The sequence below is a fragment of the Mytilus edulis genome, chromosome 3 (genome assembly GCF_963676685.1).
Source record: "Mytilus edulis chromosome 3, xbMytEdul2.2, whole genome shotgun sequence".
Taxonomy (NCBI): domain Eukaryota; kingdom Metazoa; phylum Mollusca; class Bivalvia; order Mytilida; family Mytilidae; genus Mytilus; species Mytilus edulis.
The window spans coordinates 10,726,202-10,739,237 of record NC_092346.1 but is presented as its reverse complement, the minus strand read 5'-3'; the positions used below and the strand labels follow the sequence as shown (position 1 = coordinate 10,739,237).

Sequence of the window (13,036 nt, the reverse complement as noted above, 5' to 3'; positions counted from 1 at the left end):
AAACATGGAGAGCTTTAATATATTTTATGTGACAATGAGAAAATGCATGATGGTCGTAGTATGAACGTAGTCTGGTCGTAAGAAGAGCGTGATGAGGACGGCATGGGCGTGCTTGAATCGTACTATGATCTTCAAGAGCGTGGTGTGAACGTGGCATAGTCGTAGTGGAAGCGTAGTTAGGTCGCAGTGAGAACGTGATGGTCGTAGTGAGGTCGTGGTCGTAATAACATTGCTGTGTAGCGCAGTCTCTCCGAATTGAATCACGCTTTCACTACGCTCTCGCTACGTTGGTACAGCGACCTTTGCGATCTTACAAAGACATTACTGCGCTCTCACTACGCTTCTACTACGACTTGATTTCGCCACTACCGCACCACGATTGTTTGGAATATGTTCAAAGCTGACCACGCTCATCACGATCTTGAAGATCTCACTACGACAGTGATACGAACTTACTGTGATCTACACGATCGCACTACGATCTTCAAAATTTGCCTTTTTTTCACAGATCGTAGTGCGATCGGGGCCTAGTGGGACTGCGGTATTAACAACGTTAAATCATAATTGTATAATAACAACTGATGTATTGAAAATGGGAAAATCTAAATCTTCATAAAGATTACGATGAGAGTAAAAAAAAATCTCTGTAAGAGGACTCAAACACATCTCTTCTAAAGATAGGTGACATAAAAGTCATCTAAAGTAATCGGTTTAATGGTTTCTTGTCATAATAATATTCTGTTAAACCAAAATAACATGAAGTCAGCACAATTTGTTTTTGAAAAAAAAAATGTAATAAACGAGAAGAAACTTCTAGGATTTGCATGGCGACGATAAAACTATGCGTATTTGTTCATGTTCGAAACATCCATTGATAGATCTAGATCAACTCTTACTACTAACTAATTTGATGACATCTTGATTTAAAAAGATGATGTTCCTTGGGCGCAAATTTTAGATTAACGCTTGTCTCCTGCCTATTGTTAGAACACATAGACTAGGTAAATGAAATAATTATATTTTGGAAGAATATCTACGAAAACATACTAAGAAAAAACGATGCTTACAGTAACCTCAAACATTACTGGGGTTTATTAACTATGCTTAAACAAAATTGTCAACAAATGTACGAAAACACGAATATTTAAGGTAGAAGAGAAGCCGGAAATGTAACTTTATTTGCTTGGCCTTTTTGGTAAATTTTGAATATCCTTAATGCATTTTACAGATTTGATTATCGGTAAACGTCTGCTGCCCCAAATTGATATAATAAAGTCTTTGCACTGACGTTTATAGATATAAGATGATGTGGTATGAGTGCCAATGAGACAACTCTCCGTCCAATTCACAATTTATGAAAGTATACCATTACGATCTTCAGCAAGGACCATTGGTTCACACCGAACAGCAAGCTATAAAGGGCCCCAAAATAAAAAGTGAAAACCATTCAAACGGGAAAACCAACGGTCTAATCTATATAAAAACGAGAAACGAGAAACACTAATGAAAAACATCGACAAATGACAACTACTGAACATCAGATTCCTGACTTAGGACAAGTGCAAAAAATTGCAGCGGGTTTAAACTTTTTAATTGTACCAAATAATTATCAAAGGTACCAGGCTTACAATTTGATACGTCAGACGCGCGTTTCGTCTACATAAGACTCATCAGTGACGCTCAGATAAAAATATTTAGAAACTCAAAACAAGTACAAAGTTGAAGAGTATTGAAACATTTACCCTTATCTAATACAATAGTGTAACATCATAACATAGAAAGATACACTATAAAATATCAATTGAAATGGGTTAACTCAATCAAAAGACATTTTAACATAAGTGAACATACACTGAACGAATAAATTTGATCTATGATACAATGTGAATAAAAAATTAATAAAATAAGGGATGAATAATTAAAGTAACAGTATTATACCGCTGTGAAATGTTATTCATATTTAAGAAAAACAACAATATGCTTGAACAAAAATCCGCCATTTGCAATAATATTATACACGGGTAATTGAAAATAGTTTTGTTGTTAGGTATACAGGTACAATATTTCAGTGAACTTAAAAACGATTTTTTTAAGTACTTTCCGTATGTTTTGGCGTTTTTCTTATTTTGTCATGTTGTGGTCTTACATTTTCTCCACATTTATGTCTTTCATGCTCCCATTGGCATACCCTACAGTTTAACTACTCTTCCGAGCTTGTATGTTATATTATAAAGCCGTTAGTAAATATACTTAAGTGTATAGTACCGGATTAAAAAATATGATTCCTATTAATCATTCTGCAAAAGATAAAATCTTTTCTTTTACTATTTCTTTGTTAAATTATAAATGCAGGGTTATTTTTGTTTTTACATTAGTCCAACAAGAACAGTTGTTAACTAGATATGACAATTTACATTCACATTTGTTGTACCCTTTATTATATTTAAAAATTTGAGATATGAAGAGAAAAAAACGTATATAACGGATCGATTGTTTTAAAATCAACCATAATTATTATATGTATAGTGCCATTCAGACAGTCATTTAAAGTTGTAATTCATATCATTGTAATTGTTATCATTATAAAAACTTATCTATTATATCACGCTTTTCATTTTAGTTTTGTAAATATATATGTATCTATTAATAGTATCGGAAGCAAATGTCTGTGTTTGTTTATGTTCAACACGTGTTGATGAGCACATGGTTGCATACCTGGTTTAATGTTATTGTATGATTTGATTGGCTATTGTATGTGGCAATGCAGGTATCCTACCCGTTAGTACGAGGGTAGGATCGTGATTCTCGTGCAGAATCTTATTATAAATAAAAGATATTTTTATAACCAGTTATTCGACGTTCTGCCTTTACCGAGTAGCATACCTTCCGTTTCGTTATACACATATCCCCACCCACCCCACCCATTTGATAGATTTGAGTTAGACAGTTTAATGATGTGACAAGATAAATTGTAATAATAATGTATTTATTGTGTTTTGTAGATTGTTGTTGATTTTGATTTTTAGTGGGATGGAGTCCCGATACGGACTTTGTTGTATTGAGGAAACTTGTGTGATTTTCTTGGATGAGTTATTAGATGCAGATGGACGTTTTGAATGAATATGGAAATATGAATATACGAAATGGTTTTGATGTTTGAAGAAAAAATAAAGTATTAAAGTGTGCTACTCACAAGGAGAGCTGATTCCAATAGTATACATGTGTTGAGTTTTATTGACTAAATAATTGATGTTCGGTTAAGCTTGGCGAATTAGAACATAAGGTTGAAAAGATGTGCATGACGGGTTGAGTACTAACTACAACTACAAGATCAGAATTGATGAGGTATGTTTATCTACGATCTTTTTTAGTGGAAGTTATAGTATATAGTAATAACATCATATTAAATTCATAAAACGTCTCATGAAATTTGCTGTCACCTTTTGCTTTTTTATTTTTTTAAAATAGGTAAAAACTGTACATTACCGTATTAGCAAAATCAACACTCTTTCTTGTGGAAACCGATAACTGATTGTGTATCATCTACACCGACGTTTGCAGTTAAAAAATAAGGACCTGTTTAAGAATGTATTTTCAGAGGATATTGGGGTATATTGAAAATGCTATGGTCCCTTGTAGTGATATCCCACACATATCATATTTCAACCTTGACTTCTTCCCCGGTGTGTTGTGTTCGGTTTCTCTTGTAGGCTTTTGGTCATTATTAGATGAACAACATTTAAAAGAAATCGTGAATATGCATTTGTTTAATGAAACGTTTCACACACTCGTCTAATTAATCGAAATTAATTGTCAATTAGTTTTAATGTTTCTGGTCCCAACACCAACAGATGCATAAAAAAAATGAAAAGCTATTTATATCAGCATATTCATATAGGTAATTGTTTAAAACTAATAGTATTACAATACATGATAAGATGAATATAAAACATTCTTAGAATTTTTTGGGAGCATTTAAAATAAATGTCAGTACATCTCCTCATAATTATCTAGAATTTATCAATGTTTATGCAGGTAAGTGGCAAGCATGGTGTTACTGTTACCAAGTGTTTATAAAAGTGAATAACTTTTCAACAGCTAGGTTATATAAACTTGGTTTAAATAATCAACCAAAGCGGTTCGGACGCAACAAAATTCAAACGTGGTTTTATTCTCATTTATTATATTATTCATATTAAACAATTTGTTTGAGTCATATCAAATATAAAAATAAGAAGATGTGGTATGATTGTGAATGATATAACTATCCACAAGATACCAAATCGTGAGTACAAAATCAAAAATATTAAAGTAAAATGAAGGCACATCTTTATATTTTATTAAAAGATCTCAAGTATATAGCTCTTAGTTCCTGCTATTGCCTTTATTTGATTGATTTTTTTCAATCCAGTGAAATTTTTGTCCACATTTTAAATAAAGTTTGACCTTGATCTATTCTGCATTGAATTTATCTACACCTGGAAACAAGTATTGCAACACTTCCGTTGAAAAAAATGTAAAATGGCATGAAAGTGAACTGTGTATAGTTTTGGTTTTATCAAATACTTTTAATCCGTTTATGGTTTAAAATGGAATTCATGGTATGAACTTACTTTTCATCCAATATTAATCCTACATGGATAGGACAGAACAGCTGCACGAAAATAGTTTTTCGCACTTTTCACAAAATTTTTGCAAATTTTGCAGGACTCAATTTTTCCAAAACATTGGTTCTGCAATGAGACTTAATGATGCGTCTCTCTAGTCTTAAGATTGCCTGAAATGTTAGTCTATAACACAAATTCAATTTTAAACCATAAACGGATTAAAAAGTAAAATCACAAAAATACTGAACTTAGAGGAAGATCAATTGGGAAAGTCCATAATCACATGGCAAAATCAAATAACAAAACGCATCAAAAACGAATGGACAAGAACTGTCATATTCCTGACTTGGTACAGGCATTTTCAAATGTAGAAGATTTTTATTATTAAGAATATTGATTTTTATCAGATGTAAGCCTATTTGTTATGTGAATGATTAAATGAGAACAAATTCATACTAGTATTTAGTATATTATAAAAAGTTTTTTTCAAAATGAGCCGACCAACATAAAGCAGTTTGACTGCCACTAGACAATGAGGTTATATCGAACAAGGGCATAAACCATGCCTTGCCACATGCCATCTAGGTCTTATCTTGGCTGCATGCCGGTCGGAGAAATCAAAGGAGTGATCCTATCATTATACCCCAGTGAACACTGTTGGTGCTAAGAATGTAAAGAATGAGAATAATATGATAAAAATATTAACATAACAAAAATTCGATCAATGGGATCAGAGTCCATTTATTTGAACTAATCCACATATACGAAAATACGATTCTTATGATAAACATTTTTGTAAGTAAGTTTCCTTGGTGACCATTAAACAATTAAAGAGCTGTATGGGGTAAACTTAAGTTGAATCCGACTATAACACAGTAAATATGGACAGCTCTTCAACTTAATCATTTTCAATTCAATTCATGCTATATATACGGCATATGTTTGCTAATATAAACATACATTTTGTTGCTGCAATTGAGCTATGGTGTCGTCGTTCGGAAACCTGGACACACTATATATATCTGTCAAAATTTACAAACAATTATTTCAACAAAACTAAAATCGTTCATATTCATTCATGTTATTTTTCTTGTGGGTTGATGAAAATAATGTGTTCCCAAGTGTTATGAGTGAAAAAGGATCTACTAACCCTTCTAGAGAACCTGGTTTTACCTAATTCTTAAATATTGATCATTTTGCTAAATCTGTATTATGTTTTTTTGTGTTATGCTTTGTCAATTTTACGTCGTGTTTTTCGTACTTTTTGGTCGTGGGATTGGTTGTCTTTAAATTATGAATTTCTATTGAAAGAATCTCTGCAAAATGTTTGCTGCAGTATGATGGTATAACCCCTTAAAAAAACATGTTCTTGTTTCTGGACAATCATTTGTGTATGAGTGTATAGATCTCCATGACATTGTACCACACGGTTCCATACCTGTACAAACCTTTTGGGATATCTTTTTGGGGTTATTGTCCTTTTAGGAATTAGGACCAAAGAGGGAACAAAAGTCAGCATTTTTCTTGTTTCTTGACAATAACTTATATAAAACGTAAGGATCTCTATGAAATTGTACCACAATGTTCCATACCTCAAAAGGAATGTTGGGGTTGACTGTGGGTTATTCTTTGTACTGTGTAGGAATTATGGACCAAGTTGTGGTCAACACTTTATCATTTTTTCTTGATTCAGTACAATAATTGAGTAGAAGCGTATGGTTCTCTATGAAATTGTAGCACAAGGTTTCACTCTAAAAAATAAAGGCTGGGGTAAATTTGGGTGATATGGCTCTTATCGTTTAGGAAATAAGTGCAAAACTTGCGGTTTAATTGAAGGTTTGAATTCTTAGGGTTCTTTGATATGCTAAATCGAACCGTGTATAAATATTTTAAAATTGTTCTAGGCCCCGTTTTCAGATTGGTGACTGAAAAAAGGGGGTCTCTGATATGAAGAATCTAATCATGAATAAGACTCTGATTTTGGGTCCCGTTCCAAATTGTACCATATGATGGAACGAACGGTGCAAAATTAACTGTATTTGATTTGAAAAAAAAGAATATGCTGAATATAACTCGTTTATTTATTTTTTTATTATTATTTGGACCCTGTTTTCAGATTGATCCACATTGACGTCCAATGGGTTCAAAGCTAATTTTGTTATTTCATAAAATATTTAATTCTTGGGGTTCATTTATATGCTGAATTTAACCATGTGTTTCGATTTTATATATTATATATTAAACAATAGTAGTTAAATGCCCAATTTCAAACTGTAACGTTAGTGGACCACATTTATTCTTTGTCAGAAATCTATGCTTTGTCAAATATCTAAAATTGTAAATACAATAAAAATTTAGAGGTGTATCAAGCTCGAATGTTGTGCTAATACTTGCCCGAACTGTTCATGGCTCAACCTCTGCAGTCGTATCAAGCTGTGCCCTGCTGCGGAGTATTTTATCCGCTCTTATAAATATAGATGGTTTACTAAAAACATTATCAGAAGATTAACAAATAAATACATTGTATGGCGTTCATTATCACTGAACTAGTATATATTTGTTTAAGGGCCAGCTAAAGGACGCCTCCGGGTGCGGGAATTTCTCGCTACATTGAAGACCTGTTGGTGACCTTCTGCTGTTGTTTTTTCTATGGTCGGGTTGTTGTCTCTCCGACACATTCCCCAATTCCATTCTCAATTTAATTATTATATATGTTATTTTGCAGTATAGTTGAGATGTTATTCAGACCATGATTTCATCTGGATCTAACGCAACATGACAACCTCTAGCGCTGTATGACATTAAATTAATCCGCGAATCCAATATCTCGTGACAACTTCTATCGCCAAATGACAGTTAAACTTCAACAACGAATCCATCTCCTTGTGACAACTTCTACCGCTACCACATATAGATTTAACCATGCCTTTATCAGCACGTGATAACTTATTCCGCTATGAGATTATTTATAACCATGGATTCAATACCACGTGATAATTTTTACCACTGATGAAACAAATTTTAACCATGAACCCATCACCACGTGACAACTTCTACCGCTGTATGACATTAATTGTCGACAGTGGCAACGAAGCAGCTTGGGATTTGCTGGATTATTATTTATCCAACAAAGGTACCACGTTAAAAGATTTCATAGAAAACAACCAACATGAGATTTATCATTTATGCTACAATTATGGTTGTTGCTGTCAGTGTCAGTATGGATCTGTAAATAAACCTAAAAGTAGAATACTCTATCAATCACAGCTAGACATTCTGCTAGATACAAAGGGAACCAACATTCCGTGTATCGTACACGTGCGGTCAAAACCAACGTGTTCACATACGGGGAATGACAATTATGCAAATCCAAATATTGTTACTAAGCAGTTAGACTTGACGCTTTGTAGGTGCTTATTAATAAATTTTACCAATATACTCCCGCAAGGATCAGTTGAAAGGAAATCATTTGAAGATCTGATTAATATGCGAAACAAGTGCTGCCATGCTGCGAAAGGTGAAATTTCAAGCATAGATTACAAGGCATATAAAGCACAGATTGAACAATGTCTCTTAGTGTTAGCTCAAGTATATGGGAAAACTCATGACATGACCCTGAAAATAAAGGATGCAGAGAAACGACCATTTGATGAAAGTATATGCAAACAGCTACAGCAAACTATTTTGCATGAACAAGTATTACAGGTAACGTACGTTATTTTTATAGATTTACAAATTCTATTAAGTTTTATCTCACCTGGCCAAAACGTCGAGTGAGCTTTTCTGATGACTTAGTGTCTGTCGTTGTCCCTCGTCATCCGTCGTATGAACTACTAAAGATCAAGATTGAATTTTGTTCCGGTCCGAAGATTTTGTGCATAGATATGGTCCATGGACTTAAAATGTTTAATGCAGTAATCAGTTTTCCACAATTACTTCTTCAAGCTTGAAGTTATTGACTTGATATTTGTTATATAGTTAACACATGGCAAGTTATAGCTTAAGTTAGCATTATGTTCCAGTACAATAAATTGTTAACCGTTTAGGTAGGGGACTATTTATTGCCATGCACTTCTCACAAGATGCTTATTTTATTTACTGTCGTTATTTGTTAACTTTTACATTTGTCCCTCTATTGAGTTTAAATTATCGAACACAAAATACGAAAACTACCAGAACAAAAACATGAGACACTCAAAAACATGACAAATCAAGCAAGAACAGAACTTTTAAGTAATAATTTTACCATCAGAAAGAGAAACAGATTTCCAACTTTATTTTAACAGGTTTAATTCATTCATTTCTATTTATTTTTTCTAATATCTTTTAAAAACTCAAAGAAATCAATTTATACATTATTATTCATTTTCTCGTTTTATTTTTAGTAATTATTGTGACAGGACAAAATTGCTTAGATGACGCTTGTTTTCGTGTCACTTATTAACAATCTGTCTTATCTAGAGCTGATGCGTTTGGACACACAAAACAAAATCATATTATTTATCTTTAAATTTTTTTTAAACTGGTTCACTTTTTTTGATACCCTTAAACATCTGGCATCAATAAGTATAAGTTACTTTTTTTTTTTACATATATAGGTTAAGAACGGGTAAACGATAGATGCACACATTTCCTTTTCTGCATAAGTCAATTACCTAACGAGGAGGCGGCCGATTTAAAGTTTAAAAGGACTTAATACCAGTTTGATAGAGTTCAACGATAAAGTGTCTAATTAATATGATGTAGCTTTACAATATCATCGATTAATTCAAATGACCACAAGGGTATCTATTTGACTGATAATAAACTAGCTTGAAATGGATTGAACTAAATTGAAAAACGGTTTTGATTTTTGTCAATCTTATTTCAATATTCAGTAATCTTTTTATACGACCGCAAAAATTGACAATGTTTTGGTCGTATATTGGTATCACGTTGGCGTCGTCGTCTGCGTCGTCGTTGTCGGCGGCGGCGGTGGTGTCGTCGGCGTCGTCGTCCGAATACTTTTAGTTTTCGCACTCTAACTTTAGTAAAAGTGAATAGAAATCTATGAAATTTTAACACAAGGGTTTATGACCTCAAAAGGAAGGTTGGGATTGATTTTGGGAGTTTTTGTTCCAACAGTTTAGGAATAAGGGGCCAAAAAACGGCCCAAATAAGCATTATTCTTGGTTTTCGCACAATAACTTTAGTATAAGAACATTTCGGTGTTGACATGAATATCAATAATGTGGTCATTTTTATAAATTTCCTGTTTACAAAACATTGAATTTTACGAAAAACTAAGAATTTTCTTATCTCAGGCATAGATTACCTTAGCCGTATTTGGCACAACTTTTTGGAATTTTGGATCCTCAATGCTCTTCAACTTTGAACTTGTTTGGCTTTATAAATATTTTGATATGAGCGTCACTGATGAGTCTTATGTAGACGAAACGCGCGTCTGGCGTACTAAATTATAATCCTGGTACCTTTGATAACTATTTACACCACTGGGTCGATGCCACTGCTGGTGGACGTTTCGTCCCCGAGGGTATCACCAGCTCAGTAGTCAACATTTCGGTGTTGACATGAATATCAATAATGTGGTCATTTTTATAAATTTCCTGTTTACAAAACATTGAATTTTACGAAAAACTAAGGATTTTCTTATCCTAGGCATAGATTACCTTAGCCGTATTTGGCACAACTTTTTGGAATTTTGGATCCTCAATGCTCTTCAACTTTGAACTTGTTTGACTTTATAAATATTTTGATATGAGCGTCACTGATGAGTCTTATGTAGACGAGACGCGCGTCTGGCGTACTAAATTATAATCCTGGTACCTTTGATAACTATTTACACCACTGGGTCGATGCCACTGCTGGTGGACGTTTCGTCCCCGAGGGTATCACCAGCCCAGTAGTCAACATTTCGGTGTTGACATGAATATCAATAATGTGGTCATTTTTATAAATTTCCTGTTTACAAAACATTGAATTTTACGAAAAACTAAGGATTTTCTTATCCCAGGCATAGATTACCTTAGCCGTATTTGGCACAACTTTTTGGAATTTTGGATCCTCAATGCTCTTCAACTTTGAACTTGTTTGGCTTTATAAATATTTTGATATGAGCGTCACTGATGAGTCTTATGTAGACGAAACGCGCGTCTGGCGTACTAAATTATAATCCTGGTACCTTTGATAACTATTTACACCACTGGGTCGATGCCACTGCTGGTGGACGTTTCGTCCCCGAGGGTATCACCAGCTCAGTAGTCAACATTTCGGTGTTGACATGAATATCAATAATTTGGTCATTTTTATAAATTTCCTGTTTACAAAACATTGAATTTTACGAAAAACTAAGGATTTTCTTATCCCAGGCATAGATTACCTTAGCCGTATTTGGCACAACTTTTTGGAATTTTGGATCCTCAATGCTCTTCAACTTTGAACTTGTTTGGCTTTATAAATATTTTGATATGAGCGTCACTGATGAGTCTTATGTAGACGAAACGCGCGTCTGGCGTACTAAATTATAATCCTGGTACCTTTGATAACTATTTACACCACTGGGTCGATGCCACTGCTGGTGGACGTTTCGTCCCCGAGTATATCACCAGCCTAGTAGTAAACCTTTCGGTGTTGACATGAATATCAATAATGTGGTCATTTTTATAAATTTCCTGTTTACAAAACATTGAATTTTACGAAAAACTAAGGATTTTCTTATCCCAGGCATAGATTACCTTAGCCGTATTTGGCACAACTTTTTGGAATTTTGGACCCTCAATGCTCTTCAACTTTGAACTTGTTTGGCTTTATAAATATTTTGATATGAGCGTCACTGATGAGTCTTATGTAGACGAAACGCGCGTCTGGCGTACTAAATTATAATCCTGGTACCTTTGATAACTATTAATAGAAATCAATGAAATTTAAACACAAGGTTTATGACAACAAAAGGAAGGCTGAGATTGATTTTGGGAGTTGAGGTCCCAACAGTTTAGGAATTAGGGGCCAAAAAGGGGCCCAAATAAGCATTATTCTTGGTTTTCGCACCATAACTTTAGTATAAGTAAATAGAAATCTATGAAATTTAATCACAAGGTTTATGACCATAAAAGGAAGGTTGGGTTTGATTTTGGGAATTTTAGTCCCAACAGTTTAGGAATAAGGGGCCCAAAATTGAATAATTGGGGTTCTTTGATATGCCGAATCTAACTGTGTATGTAGATTCTTAATATTTGGTCCCGTTTTCAAATTGGTCTACATCAAGGTCCAAAGGGTCCAAAATTAAACTAATATTGATTTTAACAAAAATTCAATCCTTGGGGTTCTTTGATATGCTGAATCTAAGAATGTACTTAGATTTTTGATTATTGGCCCAGTTTTCAAGTTGGTCCAAATCGGGGTCCAAAATAAAACTTTGTTTGATTTCTTCAAAATTGAATAATTGGGATTCTTTGATATGCCAAATCTACCTGTGCATGTAGATTCTTAATTTTTGGTCCCGTTTTCCAATTGGTCTACATTAAAGTCCAAAGGGTCCAAAATTAAACTAAGTTTGATTTAAAAAAAAATAGAATTCTTGGGCTTTTTTGATCTGCTGAATCTAAACATGTACTTAGATTTTTGATTATTGGCCCAGTTTTCAAGTTGGTTCAAATCAGGATCCAAAATTATTATATTAGGTAGTGTGCAAAAGCTAGAAATTTTCAATTGCACAGTCTGGCGCAATAGCAAGAAATATCTCATTGCACAATATTGTGCAATAGCAAGACATTTTCAATTGGAGTGATCTTTCTTTGTCCAGAATAGTAGTTGAATCAACTTAAATCATTGTTTTATACAATATACAATGTATATTCACTTTTACTACCAACTGATAAATTAAAACAATCTTTATCATTCAGTGCAAGCACTTTATTTTACATTTTAATATTTTATGATGTATTTAAATGAGTAGTTATTGTTGCAAACTCCATTCGAAATTTGAATTGAGATCAGTTTTGGAAAAAGGGAAAGGGGGATGTGAAAAAAATGGGGGGGGGGGGGGTTAAATTTTTCTCATTTCAGATTTTATAAATAAAAAGAAAATTTCTTCAAACATTTTTTTGAGAGGATTAATATTCAACAGCATAGTGAATTGCTCAAAGTCAAAAAAAATATTTTAAGTTCATTAAACCACATTCATTCTGTGTCAGAAACCTATGCTGTGTCAACTATTTAATCACAATCCAAATTTAGAGCTGAATCCAGCTTGAATGTTGTGTCCATACTTGCCCCAACCGTTCAGGGTTCAACCTCTGCGGTCGTATAAAGCTGCGTCCTGCGGAGCATCTGGTTTTAAATAGGGTTAATGCCTATTTGGCCAATCAATCCAAATTATGGTTAATAGTGCTAAAAGTTAGTGACATGCCAATTCAAGACGTCAGTTAAAC

General features: G+C 33.6%; 1 protein-coding gene across 1 annotated transcript in view; it reads left to right on the top strand.

Annotated features, from left to right (window-relative positions):
• Nucleotides 1-7,391: 7,391 nt before the first annotated feature.
• The window catches only part of LOC139515810 (uncharacterized), a 42,326-nt gene continuing 36,681 nt past the window's right edge, over nt 7,392-13,036 (top strand). The window contains exons 1-2 of the mRNA XM_071305508.1: nt 7,392-7,436; nt 7,543-8,312. Of these exons, the coding sequence (XP_071161609.1) occupies nt 7,617-8,312 (696 nt within the window). The 5' untranslated portion in view covers nt 7,392-7,436; nt 7,543-7,616. The remainder of the gene's footprint in view (nt 7,437-7,542; nt 8,313-13,036) is intronic.